We start from the raw sequence: 26,934 nt of genomic DNA, 5'->3' as shown, positions 1-26,934 counted from the left end.
ATCCCCAGTTCAGCACGCCCGATTTTCTCTCCATTGTACAAATCGGTCGGTAAACTCCACCCGCGTCCGCCCTATAATGCTATCTAGTCCTCCTTGACGGGGAAAATCGGGAACTGCGCCCACTAACCACCTCCTGCCTCCTTTGCTGCTGAGAACACACCTTCCTTCCGCCCTTCGCGTGCGTGCGCGCGCGTCACATGATCTCGCGCTCCTCCAATCAAAGGCTCCGGGGCGCCGTTCAAACCGTCCGACAGCAGTTGCTGTCCTCCTTGGCGTCGCTCGCCATCGCCTTCGCCTTGCTCGGTCCGGGCGCGCTATGGAGGGCCGGGTGGTGTCTCCGGGTCCCTACCGAGCCACCAAGCTAGTAAGCGGGGCGGAGAAAGCGGCGAGGGCGGGACTCTCCCCGGGGCGATGAATGCAGAGCGGCGCATTAGCCAGCAAGCCCGGAGTGCGCGGTTGGGGCGGCTTCACACGTGACACAGTTCGCGTGTCTGCTTGTATTCGTGTCTCTTTTGTTCTTTAATAAGAACTTTTTCTTTTTTTAAGGTTGCCTTTTGGAGCCCCGAAAGAGTTTCTCTCTCCCCCCCCCCATCCTTTCCAGGTGCTTGAAACCAATAAAAAAACACTGAAACAAAATTAAACCCAAAGAAAATGGAGAAAACCTTCAGACTGGGCAGTGGGTGGGGGTGGTTCTACCAGTTTAAAAGCCATCAGGGATGTGGTTTGTTTTAATTTCTTTTTGCACGCTACAGTCATGGCATGCGGAGGTTTATCTCTTCCTTGTCCACATGCTAGTAAGCAGCAACTGGCTTCTTTGCCCAAGGACACCAGGGGTGGGGAAATTGTGATTCCCCCAGATGATGTTGGATTGTGCGGTCCCAGCCAGCATGACAAGTGGTCAGGGATAATGGGAGTTGTAGTCCAATAAGATATGCAGGGTCACAGCTCATTGATTCCCAATGGACATGGGGTGTAAAGTCTTCCACGTGTGATTGCTACATGCAGCACTACCCAGAAGTGGTTTCCATTTAGGGCCATGAAAGATGTTTAGAAAATTATCCAGTTCCACACTGGTGAAGGTGGTATTTTTAATTTGGTTTGCCCTTTTGCCTAGAAGTGCATGTTTAATGTCATACACAAGGTGGTTACTACTCCACGTTAGAATCTGTGGAGTAACACCTGTATGCATTGACAGGTGCTAACTGCTCTTAAGAGGCCTTGAATATGTTTAGTGGTTAATGAATATGTGATTCGTGGTGGCAGGACAAAACATTTGCCTATGTTGAGAAAGCTGTGGAGTGGAGCGATCATATGACTCCTCCTTTGCACACCTGCAGATTCCACACTTCACAGCACTCCCATGTGTAATCAGCCCTTTGTTCTAGCTAAGGGGGAATGTTACTACATTTTCAATTGCCATTATGGCTGAAATGAGGATTCAGACATGCATTAATAATTCCCTGATAAACAGCATGGGGTTTGTGGTATATTTGGGCGTTGGTGCATTATGTGGTGGCTAACTTACCATTTCATTACCAATTCCAAACTGCAGATTCTGGTTAGCTTCTTATTGTTGTTTTTTAAAACCTAAATTTCACTTCTGCCTTGTAGTGGAATGAAGTTACTAAATATTTTCGGGCAGAAATGCCACAAAGGAAACACAGGCAACACTTCAAAAAATATGGGAATTGTTTTACTGCAACAGAAGCAATCGACTGGCTTCATGGATTACTGAAGAATAACAGTAATTTTGGTCCAGAAGTTACTAGGCAGCAAACTATTCAGCTCTTAAGGAAATTTCTCAAAAATCATGTGATAGAGGATATAAAAGGAAGATGGGGCTCAGAGAATCTGGATGACAACCATAACTTGTTCAGGTAATATATAACCATATTGACAGAACTTGGAAAAATGGGTTGATTGGATGCAAAAGTCCTGTTGATTTCCCCTGTTTCATGTGTTACTACCAAAAATAATGAGGTTTTAATTTATTCACACTTTCCACCTTTGAGTAACATGGAATTGAAAATTAGCTGTAGCATAAGATCAGCATCTAGTAGTATGATATAATATGCACTAGGCTTGTACCAAACTGCTTGGGAAGCTGGGCTTACTTTATCCTGTTTATACAACGAAAGAATTCATCTTCTTCCTACGTTTCAGTACTTGTATGTGACATGTATCCATTACCTTAATGAAAATTGTTGACTTTTATACTGTAAATGTTTTTGAGTGATGAACGCTTTCCAAAATATTTAATTACGTTGAAATGCAAACTGTGTTTCAAAATAGTCTGTGACGCTACTGTTCAATGTTGAGCTTTTGTGTTTTAAAATTATAGGTTTCCTTCAGTTTCCCCAGTGAAAATTCTGCCACGTCGGTATCCGCTGAGTGAGAGCACAGATAATATTTCTAAACAGACAGAAAAGACATTTAAGTTACCACATTTCTCCAGAAGAACACCCAAAAAATATGAATTTCGGGAATGTAAGGTAATAGGTTATTTATGACTCTGATTCTATGACTCATTATGCACACTTACCTGGGAGTAAACCCATGGAACACAGACCTGCTTTTGAGTATTTATTTATTTACCGTGGTGCCTCGCAAGACGAAAATAATCCGTTCCGCGAGTCTCTTCGTCTAGTGGTTTTTTCGTCTTGCGAAGCAACCCTATTAGCGGATTAGCCCTATTAGCGGATTAGCGGCTATTAAAGGCTTAGCGGCTAAAAGGCTATTAGCGGATTAGCGGCTTAGAAAAAGGGGGGGGGAGCGGGAAAAAATCGGAACACTCGCAAGACGTTTTCGTCTTGCGAAGCAAGCCCATAGGGAAATTCATCTTGCGAAGCAGCTCAAAAACGGAAAACCCTTTCGTCTAGCGGGTTTTCCGTCTTGCGAGGCATTCGTCTTGCGGGGCACCACTGTATTTGATTTCTATCCTTCTCCAAAGAGCTCAGTGTAGCTGCATACATGGTTCCCCTCTTCTCCATTTTATCCTCACAACAACCTTGTGACATAAGCTAAGCTAAGAGATGGCAACTGACCCAAGGTCACCCTGTGAGCTTCATCGCTGAGTGGGAATTTGAACCCAACTCCAGACCAACGGCCATGCTGGCTGGAGCTGATGAACACGGTAGTCCAACACCATCTGGGAAAGCTACAAGTTGCCCACTACTATGTTATGGTGTTGCAGGATTGCTGTAAACATTGTGGGAACGGCTGACTGATGAGCAATTGTGGGAACACCCATTAGCAGTCTTCTGGCTTCCAGAATCCTGGAAGGATGGGGAGGAGAAGGGTTGTTATGAGACAGTATGACTCTCCCAACTCTTGAGTAAAAGTCTTGACTATACATAGTTATAATGCCTTTTATTATGGCTCCTTTGTAGGAGAACACAGAAAATGTGAAAAGTGAAATGATGGAAGAGGACAGGAAAAATATGTGCATCAGACAAATAACCCAAGCGGACATAGATGAAGTTTGGAGAAACACGGTTGTGATACAGTGAGTGACAAATGGTCTTCTTCACTCCTGTCATTTCCCAATGTGCCTAAGGATAGAATCGTTCACTTCTTGGGCAAAGATCATTGTAGTGCCCCGATCGTCAGCTGAGGTTCTCAAAGCATTCTGTTGGGAGAAGCCTCCTTTTAAGTTGTATACTTTATTGCTGGCAGAGCATTTTGAGTACAGTCGTACCTTGGTTTTTCAAATGCCTTGGGAGTCGAACGTTTCGGCTCCCGAACGATCAAAAACCAGAAATGATTGTTCCAGTTTTCGAACATTATTTGGAACCCAAACATCTGACGCGGCTTCCGATTGGCTGCAGGAGTTTCCTGCAGCTAATCGGAAGCTGCGCCTTGGTTCTCAAACATTTTGGAAGTCAAACGAACTTCTGGAACGGATTCCATTTGACTTCCAAGGTACCACTATTGGAAATTTTGAGCTTAGCAAGCTTATACACCAAATTGAATTAAAATATTAGCATTTCTAAAGAGCACTAGTCCTACTAAAACATAAAAAGTGCATGGATTATTGTAATAGCTTAAGCTGGGAAAGACAGGGTGTATTTGGAAGAAGAGTTATTTCTTCTAGGGAAGAATGTGTGTGCTTTGTCTCTGGCCCTGTTTATATTTTAATGATAAGCTCCTCTGGTTAATTTCTTTTAAAACCTATTTTTAATGGATAATGAAGATAGCTTTTTTAACTAACAAAAGTTTGCTTTATTCCATCTCTAGTTCATATGTAATACCAAGCCAGGTTTTGCGAAAACTAAAACTAAACTTGGCCAAACTCCTCCTGGTTGCATAGCTGATAATGAGCAGAGGGAGGAGTGTGTGAGCCCAAAACTCACAGCAGCTCATGCAAGTAGTGGTAAATCATAGTTAAACATTACTTATGAACATGGCTTCTGTGATACTTCATGGAACGTTTGAAGATGCCTGGTCTCTAGTGTCCTTGTCCTTTACCTGTCTGCGCTTAACAGATTTATCCTTGCTTATTATGATGCCTTAGACACCACAGGAAAATTCATTTCGAACTAGGCACTAAAGTGGATTTACATGTCCACCCCTCTTCCACTATACTATGATTTATTTACTGTGATCACCCAGTGATGAAGTTTTCATAAAAGCCTGGTTTTGATTTGCAGGCGGTAACATTAAGAACACAGTAAAACGATATGCTTATCATTTCAGAGATGTTTGAACATCAATATATATTGAATCCTTTTGCAAGCCTGTTTTTTTAGAGACCACCCAAAGTGATGTGCTCAGTTCTGGAATTATCTGGTGTTGGTTTTTTTTCCTCCTTGCAGTTTGCAAACTATTTTAGGCATGCCATCACTCAACGAAGTATTGCACCCTGCACAAATAGTTCCTCGGTACATAATATACAACATGACTAATACAAGTAAACGTGGCATTGTTCTTCTGCAAGACAAATCAGGCAAGTCCTGTACAATTATTTGAAAATCTGATTTCCACCCCACCCCCTTCAAATATTATGGAAAGTGCAGTATTTATCCTGTCTGGTAATTTAACATTGGTATTAAAATATAATAATTAAAATATAATAATTAATAAAGCCCTCAGTAATTTGAAAGATATATACCTCCTTTCCTACAGGCCCTCCCAGATGTTAAGATCAGCAGAGGGGGCTCTCTTGGTAGTTTCCCCTCCCTCAGAAGTTTCCGGGGTGCCCTGGGAGAGGGCATTCTCTGTGGCAGCCCTAAATTGTGGAATTCCCTCCCCTTGGGGGGGCGGTGCCTGGCTCCTTCACTATTCCGCTTTCAGTGAATTTTGAAGACGTGCCTGACCTTTGACACCTGAGACGTGTGTTTTCAGAGCCCACCCGTTTTGTGTGATTGTGATCTGTTTTAACTGTTTCAAGTTTTTAATTGTAACCCACCCTGGGATGTGCTAGTGAAAGGCGGGTGATAAATGCAATAATAATAATTTCAACAGAACTTCAATGTAACTATGCTTCATTATCACAACCTAGCACAAGGGAAGAAAGAGCAAAGGGGAAGTCTAGAACTTTTGCTTCTCCTCAAACTACATGTTTTAAAACCGGTTATGTCAGCTAAGGGTTAGCTAGTGTGATGCAGTGACTAGAAAATTAACCATGAAGCTTTTTTAGAATGTGACCTTGAGCAGCTGGTAACTCTTGTTCTAATTCCCAGCTATGTCTCATGGGGAGCATGAGGGTTAAAGTGAGATGTTATATCTTCCAGAATATGCCCTTAGATGATGGATGAAACAGGACAAATAGAAAGAATATATGAAGTCTGCTCTTAAGAATAATAATGGGAACTGGTCAATTTGTCTCTTCCTTCCTCTACCCCCTTCCTTGCAGAAGACCTCCCTCACTGGGTACTGTCAGCTATGAAGTGCTTGGCAAACTGTAAGTTAGACACACATTGTTTGAAATGTCAGGTGCTGAAATAGAAATGGAAAACATAATAGAAATACCAATATTATATTGGTGACATCTGCTGGGCTCTTATTTATTCTGGGCTTCCAATAATCTGATTTTTAGAATATTTTATAAGTGAAATTAAGGCCGAAAAAAGAGCAAAATAGTAACACTGTAATTCCATAAATGCGCCACAAATTTGTGCCTGATCTGTACAATGGCAGTTCTTAAAATAAATATTGTGTTACGTCATGTCAGGGGTCCATCCACAACCATACCCCAGCCAGAATAACTAGCTAGCTTTTATTTTTGCCACTCACTCAGGAAAATAATTCCATTTGTATAATTATGTATAATGATGGTTATGGCCGAAATCCTAACCCCTGCCGTCAGGGCTTTTCAGAGCAGCAGAGGAGCTGCAACATCCACACACCAGCCCCTCACTGAATACAGAAGAGGGGGGAGGCTTGTACCCCATCCCTGTACCAGCTGCAACAGTTGGGCCCAATCCTAGGCTGGCTTCACTTTTAAAATGCCTGTTTCTGAGTTTTCTACTGGTGGAGATCCTGCCTGCTAACCCCTACCATAAAGGGGGTTGGGAGTCCTCTCCCCCGTAAGAGAGATCCCCCCCCCCTCTCTCTCTCTCTCTCACACACACACACACACACAGCTCTTTGTGCTGTTTCGTGTTGTACATTTTTGAAGAGTCGAGTTCAATGTTACTGAGATTTATTTCCTTTTGTATTTTAGGGCCTAGAAGCAATGGCACGAGCCAGCCAATGTACATGGGCTTTGAACGAGATGTATTCAAAACAGTTGCTGACTATTTTCTTAGTCTTCCCGAACCTTTGCTTACATTTCAGTACTATGAGTTATTTGTGAATATACTGGGTACGTATTCCTCTAGTTCTGAGGCACCCCAAACTTTTATGGGCATTTCAGAAGATGGACTAAGACACCATGTGTCTGAGTGAAATCACATGGTGTATCTTAGATTTTCAGAATGAACTTTGGCTGCCTTAATAGGACAAGTAATTCATTATAAATTTTAACAACTTGGTTTTCTGTTCTTAGTCTTTGCACTGAATGCTGAACACAGACTGGCTTGTTATGTGTCCTTAGTCTTGCATATCTGAGCTATCTGTTGCACTTATGTTTTTGAATATCCTCTGACTGAGCAAGTGTTCTCTTCAACATGACTAACATTTCTGACTTAACTTTTCTGACTTGTGTTGCTTGTCTTGTTGCCCTGTCACATCGCCTGCATCTGAACTTGTATTTCATTTTCTGATAGTTTTGTGTGGCTACATCGCAGTTCCAAATAGATCCAGTGGAAAATCTAGTGCACGGAATGACTTGACTCTTTCAAAAACTCCACCCTTAAACTCTTTCAAGTCATCCGAATGCCTTCTGCTAAGTTTGCTCAAGACTGGCGAAAAAGACAAAGCTGAGGCTTCCAAAACTGTTTCTGTAAAGTGTACAGCAGAAAAGGGACACGATAAAAAGTTGCAGCATGATAGTTTGCCTTGTGAACATGCCACCGTTCATGAACTAGCAGGTGGAAGTTGTCAGGACCTTTCAAGACTGAAAAATGAACAAGCTATGCTTCTCAATGTTAAGGCGAGGTGTTACTCTTTGGAGGGAATTGCAGATACCGCCTCAGGCAAGTGTAGTAAAGACGGACTAAAAACACTTTCTGAAACTGGAGTTCATATACCGTTCGCAAGTAATGGAGACCAGCTGTTTCACTCTGCACGTAATCCAGACTCTTTCTTGGATCTTTGTTCAGATGTCGCTGGCCCAAAACAAACATGTGGCTTCAAGAGAGTTTCCGCAGCAAGTATTCCAGACCAAGAGCTATCTAGTGGTAACCACAAATCAAAGCAACTTTGCAGATCTCGTAGTTTACGTGGAAATAGCAGCTCTAGCTGGTGTAGTGCCCATGTTCCAGTTGCAGAGATCACGGTGAAACCACATCCTTTGGGCCATCTGGGCCAAAAAACCCAAAGCACCACTACACTGGTTACTAAAATAGGAAATAAACCTGGGAATTCTGATATGACCATCAGTAAAAGACTCTGCAAAAGTGCAACACAACTTTCAGAAAACACGCTTCCCCCCAGCACCCTTATGTTGACTGGCACAAGTAAGATTGCTTTCCTGAGCATGGGATTTATTTATTTATATTTACTAACTAGTTTGTTTTTCTGCCTTTTTTTTTTTCTTTGCACAAACCCCGAGGTTTTAAATGACTAAACGTATTCGACAAGATTTGTCAAAACGGTTCCTAGGGCCTTTGAGGTTCAGTAATTTTTAAAAACTAATATTTTGCCATGCAAGCACCAGTATTTTCTGTAGTGCATGCTAATGCCAAGTGTGTGTGCTTTTCTGTCAATGCTGTTATATTTGTGTAATTCGGCTACTGGGCTATTCTTCCAAACAACTTATAGAGAAAAGAGAGAAGCTGCTGTTGGGCACGGACTGCTAAATCACTCGTCTAGTCTCTAAGCTTCTAAACAACCAGCTAGAAGTTTTTATGTAATTGGACTTTAGCACACTTCGGTGTTAAAATAATAACGTTTCGCTTTCATTTGCTCTTCACCTGTATTGCTGGAGCAAAATGAAGCGAGTTTAGGATCTTAGCATAAAAGTCTAGAATAGAGCACATAACTAACTTCTTAACTGAAGTAGAATCAATTACCGTAAAACTATTACTTTGTGTTATGTAGGGAAATTAACGTGCAGAATTGCTAATTCTGCTTTTGATACAGTTACCAAGAATAATATCTGTCCCCAATTTTTAATTTGCTAGAGATGCTCCAATCTCATTTAGAAAGAGTTGCTATTGAAGCACTGCAGATCTGCTGCTTATTGCTTCCTCCAGCAAATCGCAGAAAACTTCAACTCTTGATGCGCATGATCTCTCGAATATGTGAAAATGTTGATATGCCACGACTTCATGATGCAGTGGGCACCAGGTCTTTGGTAAGATGTGTTGCTTTCCAATTTCTTCTTAAGTTGTTCCATTGTACAACTGAAATTTTAGGTTTCCAATGTTATCAGTCTTCCCTTCTGTGCCATTGTTACTGTTAAGGGGATATGTCTTGAGAAGGAGCGTGATACGCCACAATATTCTGTAAATTCTTTTGTTTCCTAACCAGTTTGTTTAAATGTTTCCAGATGATACAGACATTTTCTCGATGTATATTGTGTTGTGAAGAAGAAGTCGATCTTGATGAGTTGCTTGCCATAAGATTAGTTTCCTTTCTAATGGATCATCACCAAGAAATTCTGGAAGTCCCGATTTATTTACAAGTGGCCGTACAAGAACACTTAGAAATTTTAAAAACTACTCAGGTGAGGGAAAAGGTTGAAGCATGCCTTTCATGTTTCAAACAAAAACTCTTATGAGTCAGAGATCTTAACTCCTGAGCTTGCTGTCTTTTTTCTCAGCCTGGATCTTGAGACACATTAGTTACCTATTTAAGGTTCCTACTTAAAATGCAGAACTTGACATTTCTTGCCACTTAAACTTAAGGATGTTTTGCATCCTTGAGGTACTATTCTTCCCATATCTTCAGGCAATTGTAATAGTTTGGCTCCTAGCAAAGATTCTGTAGAAATTGTTCGGTTGCTTTCTGGCTATTACAGCGGTGCCTTCGTTGTCAAACTTAATCCATTCCGGGAGTCAGTTCGACGCCTGGTACCGTTCAAAAACCGAGGCGCGGCTTCCGATTGGCTGCAGGAGCTTCCTGCACTCAGTCAGAAGCCAAGGAAGCCACGTCGGATGTTCAGCTGCCAAAAAATGTTCGCAAACCAGAACACTTACTTCCAGGTTTGCAGCGTTCAGGAGCCAAGCTGTTCTACAACCAAGGTACCACTGTACTCAGTTTGGTCTTCAGGGAATTCTGTGGACTTCCAGACCTGGTTATTAATTGACAGGAATCAAATTTTCATTATGTTACTTCGTACTATAACTGTTCTCTGCACTATAACTCTCAGTCCAATGGCCCTGGGTACTTCTGTGGTTTCAGAAAATTGGGTCATATTTTTATCATACTTTGATTCCATTGTTCATTGGTATCTTACCCTTTGGGAGTTACAGCCTCTGTAAGTAGGTCAGTATTATCATCATCATCCACATATGACAGATAGAGGGCTGAGAGAATACTGGTTTGAAACCCATTCAGTGCATCCGTGGCTTAGATTGGAACTGGGAGCGTCAGATCGAGAGTGCTTGATGTTTAACAGATGCACTAAACCAGCTCTGTGTAAAATGCCTGGAACTTCACATTATCTTTGTTTGCAGATGGAGTGCCTAGGGGAAGAACTGAGCACCATATTTCCAACTTACTCCTACTGCGAGAGGATAACTTCTCAGGAATTTGATGCACAAAAGATTTTCACCTCTCAGGCAGCAGTTGCTGAGCTTCTGGAAAGCGTCATTAAGGACAGAAAATTAAGTGTGAAAGACAAGAAGAAGAAGCTTAAGCAGGTAATAGAAGATGTTAAACCTGCATCAACGTTATTTGTGAAGCAGGTAGCCATTTAGTTTTCAGAACTGACAGTTAAGTTGCCTCTGGCACTCTCATTTGGATGAAAATTGTCCGCCTGGAAATGGGTGCTTGCAGTTGAAGAACAAAGGGATCTGTTCAGCGGCATCTTTTCCTTTTTCCTTTTAAAAAAGCTGCATCTGTTTCTGAAGCCTGCTACAGCCCCATCACTGCTGCCTCTTCAGCTGTAGTGGTGAAAACAAGGCTTATACCGCAAAGGTTAAGGTGGCACCTTAGGTCTAGCAAGTCGGGCAAAGATATAACAGCTCTGGCCCAGGTTGCTACTTTAATCTTGCTGCTAATTAGCATTCTGCTTAGGCACTTATCTGTGTTAAGCAGATGTCCCTATAGTACACCAGAACTTCTGCTGAGGTGTAGGTGGCTGCTCTTCTCAACCTCCAAAATTCACCCCCATCCCAGCTGTGATGAACAGGGACTTTCTAGCGCTACAGTGTTCGTTCTGCCAGCTGCTTGTGTTGTAACTCCATAATGGGAGGACATGGCATTCTTTTATAGGATTGAAATCCCTGGCTACAGCATGCAGAATCATATCTAGCCCACCTCAAGATGTCTGGCTGAATGGCAATGCATTTTGCAAACTAGGGGTGTGTGGTGGTGGGGATTCTTTTCGTTTTTTTAATGGATCAAGAGCAGGTCTGCAGTAGAGATTTATCCCTCCTTCACCAGCCGAATCCTAGGCATGTTGGCTTGGAAATAAATGCCACTGTCCAATATTATTTGCTCTCCAATTAGTATGCAAAGGATTTTGGGCTTAAAGGGTTAATGGTGGGCATGCTGTTTTTGCAATTGGTCTCTGCTTTGATATTACTAGTACTCTAAAATGACACATAACACCCCTGCAATTGTTATGAAAAAGTGTATGCTAGGTTGAATAAGTAGGGGTTCTCCTCCCCCCTCAGTAAGTGTTTAGTTTGGTTTATTCAAGGTCACCTGACACACAATTTACTGTAATCTACTTTTGGGTAAAGTACAATATCTTTGGAAGCTTAATACAGAGGATTTCTGTTCTCCTGCAGAAACCTTTGAGTTTGTTTTTTTTCCTGGACAAACCCCCTACACAAAATTGTACTTGTCCCAGAACTTTTTAAGTCTTATGACTGGAGTCCAGCTCTAAAGCAAGCAGCTTTTAAATCACCAAGTTGTTGTTACTATTCTCTGTGCTTTCTTGTAGTAATGGAGACTTTGTTGGGCTTGAATTGTTTCTTAAATTCAGCCAAAAGGACGTTTTAAAGTTCCTACTCTGTAGCTAGCTGGTTGCCAGTGAAAGAATTGTTTCATTCTGGATAGCAAGAAGTCTTAAGCCAGTATTTTGTAGCAAAGTAGAATGTTAAAATTGAATAAATAAAATAAATAGAAAATAAAACAAACTTGGCCACCTCCTCACCCCTGACTGTCTTTATAAGAGTTATTACTTGGTTGTAGCACTGTGTTCGTTTTTTGTAACTTCAGTATGACTAACATGGCATCTTGTTCCTCAGTTTCAGAAAGAGTATCCCGAGATCTATCGAAACAGATTTCCAACCACAGAAAGTGAAGCCATCCTGTTTGAAGACAGGCCCACAATTAAGCAGCCAATGCTCAGCCTGCGAAAGCCAAAGCTACGTACCCTGAGAAGTTAATTTTATGTCTTTTGACGAATCTGATGTTTGTAAAGCCATTTTGCTTGGAAAACAAATATTAGCGACATTTAAGTGAGCGAGTATACAAAAATGTGAATTTGTTGAACTGTGCTAAAATAGGTTGGGTCCCAGGGTTCCCTTGTCATACCTAAAGTCTGGAAATGACGACATTGATGTTTACAAAAGAAACCAACCAATGTAAATAGATAATATTTGTGTATGAGTGGAGTTGGGTGAAATGAAGGGTAACCAAAAATGTACAGATACCAATAGCCAAAAAGAAAAAGATGGTGGAGTTAGTAGAATTGAGAATGCATGCTATAACCCATTCCAAGAAATGGGGGCATACTTTTACCTCAGTAAGCTGATGTGTGTGTTAATTTTCAAGAAGTACTTCATATTTTTTTTAGAAATTGTAAGTAGAAAAGTAGAATATTTTTTATTATTTTTTGAGTGAAAGCAATAGGTTTGCAAGCAACTTGATTAGACAGCTTTTACTTTTCAATTTGCACTTACCGTGTATGTTGGTCGTCTGTTGTCTTGAAAATTTGCATGGTCCGCTGTTGACCAAGAAGAGGCAGGAGAAAAAGGAAGCATGGAACATGTGTCACAGTGTTAAACAGAAGAGAGCGATTGTAAAGCTGATCATCTTTGCACAAATCCAGCCTTTCATAGAAAAAGGTTTCAACAGCCATAAAGAAGTAATTAAAAGCCTTGCTTGCAAGTGTGTTGCATTTGTAGTGTGTTGCATTTGTAGTCCTGGAATATTTGGAAATACGTGGTTAATGGGTCACTGGTCCCATTACTTGCCTTGAGGTTTTCTTCCCATGCTGTCTTGGTTCTCTTTCTTTCCATTTAGGCCAGTAAATTGGATCCAGGTGAGAAGAGCAATCCTAAGTGGGATGAGGTGGAGAGTTAAGTAGCAGGCAATCTCCACTTCCAAATCCCTACCAGCTTGCTCTGGCCATGTTGGGAGTTGGAAGGTGTTGTTACCGCCATCATCCTTCCATACTGACGGGGTTGGTTGTTTTTAAAACCTTTCCTCCCGCCTGTTTCAATGGGAGGGAAATTAATTACCACAGGTTCAGGCCAGCATCAGTAGGTAGCCCAGTATGTTGACTGTACAAGCGAAGGGGGTTGAATGCAGTAGATCAAAGGTCACCCCCAGTTGATCCCACCACAAATGGGAAAAACAATGGCCGTACTGCTTCCATAGCTCCTGGGGGCTTAGAAGGGCCTCTAAGGCAGATGGGATTTCCAGTCAGCAGAGCACTTCCCCAGTGGAAAAGCCACACTTCCATCCTATCGCCCTTCCCCCACCGGCCTTTGGCAAGGGTTAAATTCAACTAGTTTTCAGGGGAAATCTTAAGTCTTCACTAATATAATTTAAGTGGGACCTAAGTACAACTAAGGTTACTCTGGATCCAATCCATTGTGTGTTGTAGTAAGACTACACTGCCCAGATTCTTTTCACCTCTCCTCTTTTTATGTTTATCTGTTGTAAATGTTTTGTGTTTACAGCATGTATCTGTCAATATTTAATTGATTTTATATTTTTAAAATATCTGTCAGAGGAAGCTTGTTGAATAAAATGACATAATGTTGTTACTCTATTTGTGTTTTGTTCAGAAGGGTGTTTCAGAAAGTGCATTGAAACTGAATTGTAGCAAAAGGACCTGCAAGTTTAGGAACTGAACACAGAATTGCACTTAAGGAGTTAAATATCGTAGCAAACGAAAGACTATATGGAGTACCTTTTCTGACGCTTAACACTGAATTTAGATTATCGTAGTATGAGCAATGTTTAAAGGCTGCAGTGGTAAATGGAAGGCCCCAAATTGTAACAGCATTTGATCATTTATTATGGGGCAGTTCTAAAGACCAAAGATGCTCTGAGTTATTGCAATAATTGTGAGGTAACCTGCTTATTCTGAGTCTTTTATGATGTGGGTTATTTTTCATCACACATTGGCTGTAGCCATCATACTGGGTTTTTAGATACCTTCGTTTCCATGTGAAAGTTTGATAGGTTTATCTCTTTTTTCTTAATGCTGACTCTTAGCCCTGAGCCTGTCAATCCTTCTAAGCCACTATTTGCTATCTTTTTATGTGTGACAGATATTTCCTATGGAATGTGCCAGTATTCCTGATAATTTAATATGCCCATTCCCATCCTCTCTTCATGATCCCTACCATTTTATAGCCTTTGGCTACACTTGCAACACATGCCTTCAGTGCCTTTTGTATCAGAGATTCATTCACTTCCACCAAATTTAATTAATGTTAATTAAGTTGCAAGAGCCATCATACAGCAGCTAACTAATGTTTTCAGCCCTACTGAGCATTTCTTCAAGGTTAGAACAGTGTTTCACAGAATTGGCTTCAAAGTCTTTTTGGAAAATAACATAGGAAGGCAAACGGGAACAATGAAAATAATTTTCAGGTATGTTTTATCCGAGTCCTTTACGCTTTCAAGTCATATTCTTTATGGCAGACCTACCACACTTTATAGTTCCATATAAGCAAAGCTTAGACACCTATAAGAATGTGGCCTTTGCAGCTTAATTGCACAAGAAAAACGATTACTGGGAATTAAAGATTTGTTTGGTAATATTCTCTTCTCTGATACCTATTAAGAAACCATGTGTGTTTTGCAACACAGGCACAATGCTCGCAATGTTTGAGAGAGTAACAATCTGCTTTAACTTGTACTATTCCCATAAATACAATAGTCTATTTCTAAGAGCTACGGTTAATAGTTCTGTATAGCCCCAAAGCCTGCATGCCTTAGTCCAATGCAGTATGATAATTTGTGTATTTTATAGTCTCTAAGCCAGCCTTTCCCGAACCCTGGTGCCTTTCAGCTGTTTTGGACTACAACTTTTCGCAGCTCCAGCCACCGTCAGACTTGTGCTCTCAAACATCTTGAATGCATCAGGTTGGCAAAGGTTGCTCTGGGCAAATCGCTTGCTGCCAAAATTGAGAAAAGGAAACAAGGAGTTGAAATCAACCATCGTTCATCACATAGAACTAAGAATTTCAGTGGGTCGACTCTGGGTAAAAGTTATATGGCTACAGTCCATGCATGACCTTCTAATGCACTTTCAGATGCTAAAAACTGAACAGATAACTGACAAAGGTGTTTGTGCTGTTGTCCAAATACAGATGCAGTGTTTTTAATAAAACCTTTTTTTTAATTTGGGAGGAGGCAGAGATTCCTCTTTTAAAATAGAACTTTACAAAATTGTTTTGGTGTATAATGAAGTGTAACCTACACAGCTGTGATTGGATTTAAGGACAGGTTAAATACGGATGTCATTGGCAGCTGCTGCAATCTTCTGCTTCTCGTGTCCATCAGAGACTCTCTGTTACATAAAATGGGGCGCCTGGCAGCCTGTGTAGTCCAGTCTCCTGGAGCCAGCAGTGTGCCGAGGGCCAGTTCCTCCAAGCTGGAGGTTTGGGTAATGGGGCAAAGGTTTTGTGCCAAGCAGCGAGCACGTTACAGGCTGTGTGACTATAGTCCACTTTCTTTCCCCTTGTTGTTTCATTGTAATCCACTTCTGCATGGGGATTTAGGTCTCTGGAAAACATTCAAAGGCCTCTCTTGAGCAGCGGGGCGAAATCTCATAAAGCTTCGGGAGGATTTGAGTGGTGAAAGATGCTTCTGTTCCCCAGGGCCCAGCTGATTGGCTCATATGTTTCCATAAAGCTGCTGCTCCCGTCAGTAAGATCTAACCTTCATATAAATACCCAGCACACATCTCCGGCTGCCGTACTCTGCATTTGGCTCAGGGAAGTCCAAATCCTTTCCTGGGGAGAAAATGGCCAGCCAGTAAGTACCTTCCCTGGGCTTTGCTTTGCATAGAGTTTAAATGTCAACCCAGTAAAGTGTGATAATGTCACTAGATTCTTGCAGCTAGCAAATTTATCAGAAGCCAAGAGTCAGTCTTCACATGCTGCTGCTGCTGCTGCTGCTGCTGCTGCTGCCGCCGCCTCTGGGGCATACATGATATTCTAACAAGAATCCACAAATTGTGGCAGGGCAGTAGTAAACAGTAGTAAAGCTGGACTCCTGATTCTGTGATTTTTATTGTTAAAGCTTAATCCATTGCAAGCATAGTTCTTCGAATTGTGACCAACATGTGTTGGGAGGGTATTGGAATAGGAGAGTTCACCTTGTGGTGAGAGCGGGATCACAGAGTTTCTGGAACATGATGCCTGGCACTTGTGAGGATGAGTAATCTGTGCCTTCAGTCCATGTTCAATGTGATTTGGTCATGGGGAAGCTTGCATTTGGCTGGAGGAATGCTGTGCTGATTCCACTTTCTGGAAATATATTCAGCACTCTCACTTGGCCACAACCTGCTCTACAAAGTGAATATCACCACATTTCTCTAAAAACTCTACCAATTTTATTGGGGGCGGGGCATGGCACAATCATACATTTCATCTCAAGTTACCTTGCCTCCTATTTATGCTGGTCAAAACAATTCTTGTTGAATTTATATCTCTCTTCTAACCTTCATCCAGTAGTTGGAAGGACTTGCTCACCCTTTGTTTTCTTAACACCCTTCAGAGTTGAACATCCAGCAGGTGGATACAAGAAGCTCTTTGAGACTGTGGAGGAACTCTCCTCACCAATAACAGCTAATGTCACGGGTATGTGGATTTCTAATGCTTTATTTCCAGATTGCCCCAGTGTGCTATTTTCCTTCAAACCTTTATGGGGTGGGGGTGGGGAGATACAGAGGGGGAGTTGAAGAAACCTTGGGTGTTCTTTGTTGTAATACTAATTTATTTAATTAAAGTCAAATATTGCATTTCCATAGCCTCATGCTGAAAATCCACAAATTGACCTAATCATCACAAGCCCTGAAATCCTGCTGCATACCTGGACTAATTAAATGCCATTCAAGTTAACCTGACAATCCTAGAACATGGCAATAGAAATTCAATACTGTAACAAAGCAACAAATCTCTGGACATGCCCTTCTTTCAAACGCCTTCCATGAAACAAAACTTTGCTCTCCCCACTCTCTGGCCTTTGTACAGTGAGGCTTTCTTCAGTGCAGAAGTAGACTTCTAAGTTTGGTAAACATATTCTAAACAGAACATCAAATCTTTTTTTTCCTTCTTTTTTTTTTTGCTGGATAACAAATGTATTTATTTAGCCCTATTCTTGGGGTTCATGTAATGTAAGTGAAATAATAGCTAGAATCTGTAGTACCTTGGAGAAGCTCTGTGATGTTCCTCCCCAGAGACGTTATGGTCCCTGAGGCAGAAAACCCAAATTGGCTATCCCTTCCCAATCACTGCCCAGTCAGAGGGGAAAATATGTTTATCCAAGCAACTGACAATTTGCTGCTTTTTAATAGTTTCCAAAAATCAGCTGCTGCCTTACAATCTGTCTGTGTTGGCTTGGCCCAGTGTGAGCGTAGGTTGGGTGGGACCAGGCCTCAGGATGTCCTTCACTTGCAGCAGCATCTGGGAAGGCAGCCTGTGGGGCAGAAGATGAGATGGGAAATTACCCCCCTCGTGTTTCCAACCTTAGTCTTCTTTTCTCAGCTGCCACCACTGTCAATTTGATTCTGTGAGGGGTGACCAGCCCTGAGGAGCTAGGCCTCCCCTCACCCCTCGCAAATATATTGATACAAAGAATAAGGGAAGACTTGAGACTGCTTAGTCAATTTCTTAGTCGAACACAGTTGGCATCTCCCATGGGCCCTTTTATTTCTTAAATACGTGACAACGCTTTTTGCTATCATTGCAATAGGCAGGATTCCAGTCTGGCTCAGAGGCAGTTTACTCAGATGCGGGCCGGGTTTATTTGAAGTTGGCTCAGAACCATTTTATCATTTGTTTGATGGTCAAGCACTTCTTCACAAGTTTGACTTCAAGGAGGGGCATGTCACTTATCACAGGAGGTAAGCATCTTCATTTTTCCTACTTGGCATTCCCCACCGATAGCAAGCCCAAGGCTTGTCCAAATCAAACTGACTTTTAAAAACATTCTGTTCCAGAGCTAAGAATGCATTTTGGCTATATTTTAAGTTCTATGAAATGGGGATCGGCGATCTGCCGCACAGGCTTTCTGGACAATAACGTTAAGGATTGCATAGCATGGTGAACATTGAAATGTCAGGGGTTAATAATATCCAGAGTTCAGGCAACGAGGGCGTTTGGGTTGGCTTACTCCGTCCTGCACATAGCTCCCCACCTCCACCCCAGCCTTTTCTAGAACTTGTTCCATGCCTCTTCTACTTCCATCCTTATTCACACATTGCCGGTAACAGCACGGGGACTCCACTCTGGTGGCTACTCCTTTGTCGCTTCTTGGCAATGTCTGTAACTTCCATCCATATAGTTAGGGTCGTTTGAGCAGATATGTGACATACCACTTAGGGCCCGTTCTACAGTTACTCTCAGCAACCCAGCAACTGCATCACCTTCCCATGCATCTCCAGAAATCCAAGATGCTATGACAAGAGCTGATTCCCATGCCTATGCCATCCCCCCTGGGGCATGTGACAGGCGGCATGGGAAGCGCACTCGTCCTAGGTGACCTGAGGATTCCAACATACCAAACCAAAACAACCTTTCTTCCTTTTCTATAGGTTTATCCGGACCGATGCCTATGTAAGGGCAATGACTGAGAAAAGAGTCGTGATTACAGAATTTGGCACCTATGCTTACCCAGATCCATGCAAGAATATATTTTCCAGGTGACAAAACAAAGGCATATTGTAGGGGATGAAGCCGTGTTCTTTTTTTCCCCACCAGAAGAAATAATCTAGTGTCCTTGTTGGTTCTGTTTGGCAGGTTTTTTTCATACTTCCAGGGTGTGGAGGTCACCGACAATGCCCTGGTGAATGTGTACCCCGTGGGTGAAGATTTTTATGCCTGTACCGAGACAAACTTCATAACAAAAATTAACCCAGAGAATTTGGAAACAATTAAAAAGGTAAAAAAAGAGAGAGAGATACATATGGATAGATAGATAGATGATAGATAGATAGATAGATAGATAGATAGATAGATAGATAGATAGATAGATAGATAGATAGATAGAAGGCAGAGGTTGAGGAGAAATGCAAAAAGGAAAAGGAAAAAATGCTTTTGGTGACGCACAGTCTGCACCTGCAACACAATACCTGATTAGAGAACTGTCTGGGTGTATATGAGGTCTGTGGCAGACTTCATACATGCCAGACCTCTCTCCCCGTTAGAATCTAGTCCAGACATTGGAATACTTCAATAAATATTTTGCAAAGTCTGTGCTCTCAGAATGCACTAGTAAATATCATGCAAACACAGACATTTTTGGTATTTATGCCAGAGCCAAATGACATTCCAATGACATTCCGCTGGTTACTACCACTTGTGGGGCATTCATAACTGGATTTATGACATCGTAAAGTGGCCGTGTTAGCTTTATAGATGTCGTGCTTCAGCAAGAGCTATAAAGAGACCAGTAGTTTTACAGAATTTGCTATAAATATATCACAGCTGGTACGAGCAGGCAGACCTTATAGGTGGTACCAGAGGACAGGACAATGCCATCATTAAGAGATTAGAGTCAGGTTGTTTTTCATTGCAAGAGATAGTTTTGTGCATGAAAAAACTGCATAAATAGTTATGTCTTAGCAGCAGCGTGTTTATCAAAATTAGCTGGAAGGACATGTTGCAATGTCAATGTAAAACATACATTTATGGCAAAATAACATTGCATCATAACTTCATATATTTCCAAGTATGTAGAACTATTTTCTACAGTGATTGCCTCTGTTTAGGAAATTCTGTGGGGCTGAAATCTAGCAGAAGGTGTCCTCCGGCTGGAGGAAGGGGAAACTTTTTCAGGTGACTACTCAACCTTTTCAGGGAACTGTGCAGAGAGGAATTGGCGAGGGCTGGGGAAGAACAGTCTTTTTCCCCTTCCTGTAGCAGGGATGTCCTGTGAGTGGAACTCAGCTTATAGGAACTCTGGATCCAGCCCAATGTGTGTAGGGGCTACTACAGTATTCAAAATCATTCTGTGAATAATCAAGGACTCAAGACACAGGCACAAAGTGGATTTGGAGGAGTCATCTTACCTTCTCATCTTATTTGCAGTTGGTACAAACCTTGATTTTCCAACAGGCCCATCCAGTCCCAGTTGAAGGGGGATTATATTACCAAGTCAGGGGAACTGGACAATATCAAAACTCTTTTAAAATGTCATATTCCTTGTTTATCAGTTTGAATCCCCCCCCCCGGCAAATGGTTTCTTTTTAGATGTTTTGTATCTAAAGTCATAATAATAATAATTTTATGATTTATACCCCACCCATTTGTCTGGCTTTCCCCAGCCACTCTGGGCAGCTCACAGCATATATCAGAACATACTAAAACAACAAACATTAAAAAGTTCTTGATACAGGGCTGCCTTCAGACGTCTTCTAAAAGTTAGTTGTTTATTTCCTTGACATCTGATGGGAGGGAGTTCCACAGGGCGGGCACCACTACCGAGAAGGCCCTCTGCCTGGTTCCCTGCAACCTCACTTCTCGCAGTGAGGAAATGGCCAGAAGGCCCTCGGCACTGGACCTCAGCGTCCAGGCTGAACAATGGGGATGGAGATGCTCCTTCAGGTATACAGGACCGAGGGCGTTTAGGGCTTTAAAGGTCAGCACCAACACTTTGAATTGTGCTCAGAAACGCACTGGAAGCCAATGAAGATCCTTTAGGACCGGTGTTATATGGTCCCACAGCCACTCCGAGTCACCAGTCTAGGTGCCACATTCTGGCTTAGTTGTAGTTTCTGGGTCACCTTCAAAGGTAGCCCCATGTAGAGCGCAGTAGTCCAAGCGGGAGCTAATCAGAGCATGCACCACTCTAGTGAGATAGTCTGCAGGCAGGTAGAGTCTCAGCCACAAGGTACCAGGTGGAGCTGGTACCTGCCCTGGCCACAGAATTTACCTGTGCCTCCATGGACAGCTGTCTACCATGATGACTCCCAGGCTGTGCACCTGGTCCTTCAGGGGCACAGTTACCCAATTCAGGACCAGGGAGTCCCCCCACACCTGCTCACCCCATCCCCCCAAAACAGTACTTCTGTCTTACCAGGATTCAACCTCAATCTGTTAGCCGCCATCCACCTGTCAAGCCCAGATGAATGTATGGACCAACAAGGCATCTTTCTATTATGCTCTCCAGGTGGATATCAGCAAATATGTTTCTGTCAATGGAGTAACAGCACACCCCCACGTTGAGAATGATGGAACCGTTTACAATATGGGCAACTGCTTTGGAAAGAATTTTTCCCTTGCCTACAACGTTGTACGGATACCTCCCCTGCAAGCAGGTTTGTTCACTTCCAAAAAACATCTGCGTACTTAGAATATGACTGCATTGTTTCTTTTCCCTTATGAATAAAATCTATCCGCTACACATAGTGCAATACTTCTCGCTTTTCCTATGATTTCTGTCACTTTCCCTTCTCTTACACAGTAGCTAAAGTGTCAGAAGCTGTGTGTGTGTGTGTGTGTGTATATTTTGCAAAAAAAAGTATCAAAAGAGGTTTTTGTAATGACAAGCTCATTTTCAGAGAAGCAGTGCTTGTGTTTGAAGACAGAATGATTGAGTTGTAACTAAGTTCTACTCAGAGTTAGACCCCTTTAAACTAATGGATCTAAGTTAGGTCTGTCTGTTAGTTTCAGTGGGTCTACTCCCAAGTATGATTAATGCTGGATACCCTTTGTTTTTTCATCTACCGCACCGGTTTTCTTATTCTTGTATGGAATTCTCATTCATTGGCTTGTACAAGATCAGCAGATGAATTGTGTCTTTATATATAATATATATTCTTTTTAGATAAGAAAGATCCAATGACCAAATGTGAGGTGATTGTTCAGTTTCCTTGCAGTGACAGGTTCAAGCCATCTTATGTGCACAGGTAAATTCCACCCTCTAATATAAGCCAACAATATAAACATCATGACTTCAGCTAATATAAAAGGGCAATATTGTTAACACCCAGCTCTCTCTCAAGAGACAATGGAGTGCACCTCTGGGAGTGAAGTCAAACGGTTGGAGAATCACAGCGCCAACTATGACTGCAGACTGGTAACGCATAGCTGCTGTCTCCTGCATTATTTTTGCTGCATTAGCAGCACCGAAGTGACCTCTGGGGCGTGAGCCTGGGCAGTGTGTATGGAAGTCCTGGGCTGCCCAAATGACAAGACCCCCCTCCCGGCTTCACTGATGTAGTCCAAAGGAAAGCAGAGCAATACGTTTGGCACCAGCTTGGCAGCAGGAGTTGCCAGGAAGCGTACAGGGTGCCATCCAACTGTCTTAGGGACTCAACTCTGGATTTGTGTAGGGTTTACTTGCCTGAAGATATCTCACAAGGTAATGGAGGTTTAGGATCAGAGTTTTCCTTCTCTTAAATGGGCTCCCTTCCCAGGTTGACAAGCCCCATCTGCCTCATTTCCCTCTATAGTACATGTAGCATGGAAAGCATTGCTAAAGAGATAATGTGATCAAGTAAAGAGAATAGCATCTTCAAAAGTTTGTACTGCCTAACTTACATATTAGGTATTTTCTGGAAGTGCAAAGAAGCACATGGAGAGGGTTGGTATTCAGGTAGATACTCTTCATTTTGATGTTCTAAAAGCTTTTAATGATGTCCCCAAGCAATATATCATTCATATAATCAATCCAAATTTGAAAGCACACATTTCTAACAGAAAATTGTTTGCCCCGTATGTCAAAGCCCTTGTCTATTATTGACAGATAAGATTGAATTAAATTAGCAATTAAAAACAGGAAGAAACAGCATGCAGCTGAATATTGCACACTTTCATGTATGCAAAATGCTGCGTCGCCTGAAATAAAACCCACAACTATATTTCTGAACAGCTTTGGAATGACTCCAAATTACATCGTATTTGTGGAAACACCAGTGAAAATCAACTTGCTCAAGTTTCTTTCTTCCTGGAGTCTTTGGGGAGCCAACTACATGGATTGTTTTGAGTCAAATGAAAAAATGGGGGTAAGTGATGTTGCTCTGCAATTTACATGCCCCAGGGCCTAAAAGTATATTATCTAAGGGCACAAAGCAGTAGATGCTATTTTATGGGTTCGCACAGTTCAAGTGTGATTTATTTTATTTTTTAGGTATGGATGCATGTAGCTGATAGGAAAAAAAAGAAGTACCTCAACATCAAATTCAGGACTTCGCCTTTTAACCTTTTTCATCACATCAACACCTATGAAGATCACGGTTTTCTGGTTGTGGATTTATGCACATGGAAGGGGTGGGTATTGACAAGAAGGTTGCTTTCAGGTGATTCTCCAAACCGCAGTTTGGAGGATGAGGAATATTCCCTTTGCTCTCATGCTTCCTCCTCTGGTGCATGTGTCTTAGCAAGTTTATTTGTGGTTTAATCAAACCATTGCTTCCTGCATCACTCAAATAATGCAGCAAACTATCATTCAGAGGTTTGGAGGGTCACCTGAATACAGCCTGAGCATTGCATAGCACTCAAAAGAGCTCTGAAGAAATCCAAGCAGCATGTGTCAAATACAGAAGGATTTTGTCAGCTTTCGTTTTTAAGAGTGATAGAATATGCATGCTGGAATATATCCTAATACTTGGGAGTAATTTTGCAGAGACAAAGGGATCAGCTGAATAATCGAAGACTTTAAGCCCAAGTCTTATTGATTTTCTGGATCCTGTTTCTAGATCCTTAGGGTTGCATGCTCAAGTCTGCTAGTTTTTTTTTAAAATGCAACCTACTTTGAAAGACTGGTTGTGCACTATATTTTATTATATGCAGCAGTTACTGTATAATTTTTTTTTTGTCAAACCAATTTTGTGGACCAGAACTCTTCAGGAAATTTGATCCATCTCTTGCTTCTAGGGTGTCACAACAAAACCATGTTAGATGTCATTAACTGCTTGCTTTCAACATTTGAATGCTGATACTTTTATCCTCCTACAGGTTTGAGTTCGTTTACAATTACTTATATTTAGCCAATTTACGGGAGAACTGGGAAGAAGTGAAGAAAAATGCCCAGAAAGCTCCTCAACCTGAAGTTCGTCGATATGTCCTTCCCCTAAATATTGAAAAGGTACCTGCAATAGTGAAATAGAGTTCTAGCCTCCCTGGGGAAAGCATTCCATAAGTGGGGGCCACTACAGAAAATGCCTGTTCTCTTGTTTCAACCCTCCTAGCCTCTCATTGTGGCAGAGGCAGTTTTAGGGTAGCATGACCAGTGTGTTTGCATTACCGGCAGTCCTATTTACATAGAGGTTAGGTTCCAAGGCACTGCACGCATCTGTGAAATAATGTATAATTGAAACCCATTGAAAAAGAATGCGAACACCCCATTCTGCCCTTTTAGTGTTGTTTCAGTGACGTCTTTATGAAGTTTCCTGGTCACTTCTGGGTTCAGCACAATGCACGTTTACATGGTTGCACACATATTGAACACAAATGGGGAGCCGCCTGTATATGAGAAGGCACTACAGAACAGTGCCTGTTATTATTCAGTGAATCAAGCTTGCTCCTACCTGCAAACTTTTGTCCGAAGTTGGTTTTTGGTAGCACTGTTAGTACTGTTGGAAAATGGAGCATATCCTGTAAGAAAGCATAAAAATGTTCCCTCCTCACTACTTTTTTCATTAGCTTCCCTTTTTTATCCTAGGCTGACACTGGCAAAAACTTAATCACATTGCCTAATACAACAGCTACTGCAGTTCTGCACAGTGACGAAACCATCTGGCTGGAGCCAGAAGTTATTTTTTCAGGGCCCCGTCAAGGTAAGATCATCCTCAACCAGAATAACAAAGACAGCCTAGTAAATCTCCTCCTCCCTCCCAATCTATTTTCCTTTTGTGTTGTATCGTTTTTCAGTTGTAAAACTGACAGCAGGAATTGTAGTTTTTTAAGTGATCTGTAAGCCACCCTCTGAGCATTTTTTGGCCGAAGGGCAGGATAAAAATGCTTTAAATAAATAAATGACTAAAAATGACTCACTAATTCCTGTAAATGTTCTTGTGTTTTGTTTTATAGCTTTTGAGTTTCCACAAATAAACTATGCAAAGTATTCTGGGAAACCGTACACATATGCATATGGACTTGGATTGAATCACTTTGTTCCAGACAGGGTAAGTATTATGTGCTAAGATGGGTGCAAATTAAGATTCCTTAATATGGTCAGGGCCAGCACTGATAGGAATGTGCAAGACAACACAGTTTAGTGCAATTTTAACACTATCTTCAAGAGACTCTTAATATTAACATCAAGCCCAATCAAAAAGTCATCTGGTTTCACTCAAACCTGAAATATATTTAAAGTGATTCTCAGCCCAGCATTTAAAAGGTGTTCATAGTGCTAAATATATTCTTTCGCTCTTTATAAACACAGAGACATAATCCATCAATACGGACATTAATTTATGATCACTGTATTTCAAATATCTGTCTATTCTTGTGCACTGGGCTAAATCCATTCTTCACAAAATTTCTGTTCTCGTTTTACACCTCATGATAAAACATAGTCATGTTAGAAAAAGTCTGTCATCTATTGGGCTAAGACTTAATTTTCAACACAGCTTTGATATGGTAAAGTGACCATCACTTTGTCATATTTTCATATTTTTCGTGATAACATCCCATACCATATTCTAATAGCAAGCGCATTGTGTAAAAAATAATGTATGTCTTAATTTGTGGTGATTTTGCAATATCTAGAGAGTTAGTCAGTGTTTGACTAACAACTCTTTATATAATAGGGAGAAAGTAACTTCAGTATCGTCCCCCACCCTTATCTCTTTCTAGCTTTGCAAGATGAATATCAAAACAAGAGAGACATGGGTATGGCAAGAACCGGATGCCTATCCCTCTGAACCAATCTTTGTTTCACACCCAGATGCCCTGGAAGAGGATGATGGTAATGTTATTTCTTTATTCCAAGTCTATGCACATCTTTTCTCCAGTGAGTTAGGAAGGCTTTCTTTGAATGCCAGCCGTCTTACACAATAATTGCAAGAAAAGAAACGTTGTACACAAATATTCACTGATAGAATAATGGAAAACTTGTTCAGATTTTGGTTTAATGGTTGTTGCAGTTTTCTTGGATGATAGAGTGGAGATTTGTTGAAGTATCTGGTGCTGCTTCAGCTAGGTAACTCTTTTTTATTTGTGGTTCAGGTGTTGTCCTGAGCATTGTCATTAGTCCTGGAAGTGGACCAAAGCCTGGCTACCTTTTGATCTTGAGCGCAAAGGACATGAGTGAAGTCGCAAGGGCAGAAGTGGACATAAACATCCCAGTTACTTTTCATGGACTCTTCAAACGAGCATGATGGTTGCACCTTCACTAGACCTATTATTAAAGCCTGGCTTTTAGCATAACGGATGCAGCTACGAACTGTACTTAAAAAACTACACCCTTCCAACTATCTGTCCCGAGGACCTGTAGAAGTATTTTAACATTTCAAAGAACTGCACACTGACAGAATTCAAGAATACTTTTATAATCCTCATGTACTGTAGAGAAACAAATGGCATATGAAACTGTCAGCATTTGGTATTTTTCATTCAACAAATAAATTTAACTGAAAAGAAGCATTGTCAATTGCAAAATAGTCTTTCATGAGTCGGTAGCCTGACACACAAACTTTTAAAGCAAATGGATGATTGTGTAGGTGGGTGGGGGTAAAGAGGCTCAAGTCAATTTCACACACAAAAAAAAACTTAATTATGGACAGATTTTGTAACTGTTAGCCACTGAGCAAATATATTTTCAGAAACAAAGTGAGAATGCATTCTTTAATATAGTCTTGAA

At 41.5% G+C, this 26,934-nt stretch overlaps 2 protein-coding genes across 2 annotated transcripts; both read left to right on the top strand.

Annotated features, from left to right (window-relative positions):
- The first annotated feature begins 235 nt into the window (after nucleotides 1-235).
- DEPDC1 (DEP domain containing 1) lies at nucleotides 236-13,715 on the top strand. The gene is made up of 12 exons (XM_081193738.1): nucleotides 236-364; nucleotides 1,612-1,877; nucleotides 2,342-2,492; nucleotides 3,390-3,505; nucleotides 4,815-4,945; nucleotides 5,855-5,902; nucleotides 6,665-6,805; nucleotides 7,209-8,060; nucleotides 8,727-8,899; nucleotides 9,095-9,271; nucleotides 10,224-10,409; nucleotides 11,967-13,715. The coding sequence occupies exons 1-12, from the start codon at nucleotides 317-319 to the stop codon at nucleotides 12,105-12,107; spliced, it is 2,430 nt and encodes an 809-aa protein (XP_081049864.1). The 5' UTR covers nucleotides 236-316; the 3' UTR covers nucleotides 12,108-13,715.
- A 2,076-nt stretch (nucleotides 13,716-15,791) lies between these two features.
- RPE65 (retinoid isomerohydrolase RPE65) lies at nucleotides 15,792-26,714 on the top strand. Its single transcript, XM_081193813.1, has 14 exons — nucleotides 15,792-15,939; nucleotides 16,684-16,766; nucleotides 17,881-18,031; nucleotides 18,722-18,829; nucleotides 18,927-19,068; nucleotides 21,298-21,445; nucleotides 21,955-22,036; nucleotides 23,002-23,134; nucleotides 23,260-23,399; nucleotides 24,087-24,216; nucleotides 24,793-24,907; nucleotides 25,161-25,255; nucleotides 25,929-26,040; nucleotides 26,301-26,714. The coding sequence occupies exons 1-14, from the start codon at nucleotides 15,929-15,931 to the stop codon at nucleotides 26,450-26,452; spliced, it is 1,602 nt and encodes a 533-aa protein (XP_081049939.1). The 5' UTR covers nucleotides 15,792-15,928; the 3' UTR covers nucleotides 26,453-26,714.
- The last annotated feature ends 220 nt before the right edge of the window (nucleotides 26,715-26,934 follow it).

This window comes from Podarcis bocagei (genome assembly GCF_964188305.1).
Source record: "Podarcis bocagei genome assembly, chromosome: 5".
NCBI classification, from domain to species: Eukaryota; Metazoa; Chordata; class Lepidosauria; order Squamata; family Lacertidae; genus Podarcis; species Podarcis bocagei.
This window is presented reverse-complemented; position numbering and strand designations above follow the sequence as displayed.

Bases quoted from the DNA above. Each gene is read 5' to 3' on its own strand.
- RPE65 (XM_081193813.1), top strand. The intron at 18,032-18,721 runs GTAAGCATCTTC...CCTTTTCTATAG, and splicing joins CATGTCACTTATCACAGGAG to GTTTATCCGGACCGATGCCT. The intron at 23,135-23,259 runs GTAAGTGATGTT...TTTATTTTTTAG, and splicing joins AGTCAAATGAAAAAATGGGG to GTATGGATGCATGTAGCTGA.
- DEPDC1 (XM_081193738.1), top strand. From the start codon at position 317: ATGGAGGGCCGGGTGGTGTCTCCGGGTCCCTACCGAGCCACCAAGCTA. The intron at 365-1,611 runs GTAAGCGGGGCG...TCTGCCTTGTAG, and splicing joins CCTACCGAGCCACCAAGCTA to TGGAATGAAGTTACTAAATA. The intron at 6,806-7,208 runs GTACGTATTCCT...ATTTTCTGATAG, and splicing joins GTTATTTGTGAATATACTGG to TTTTGTGTGGCTACATCGCA.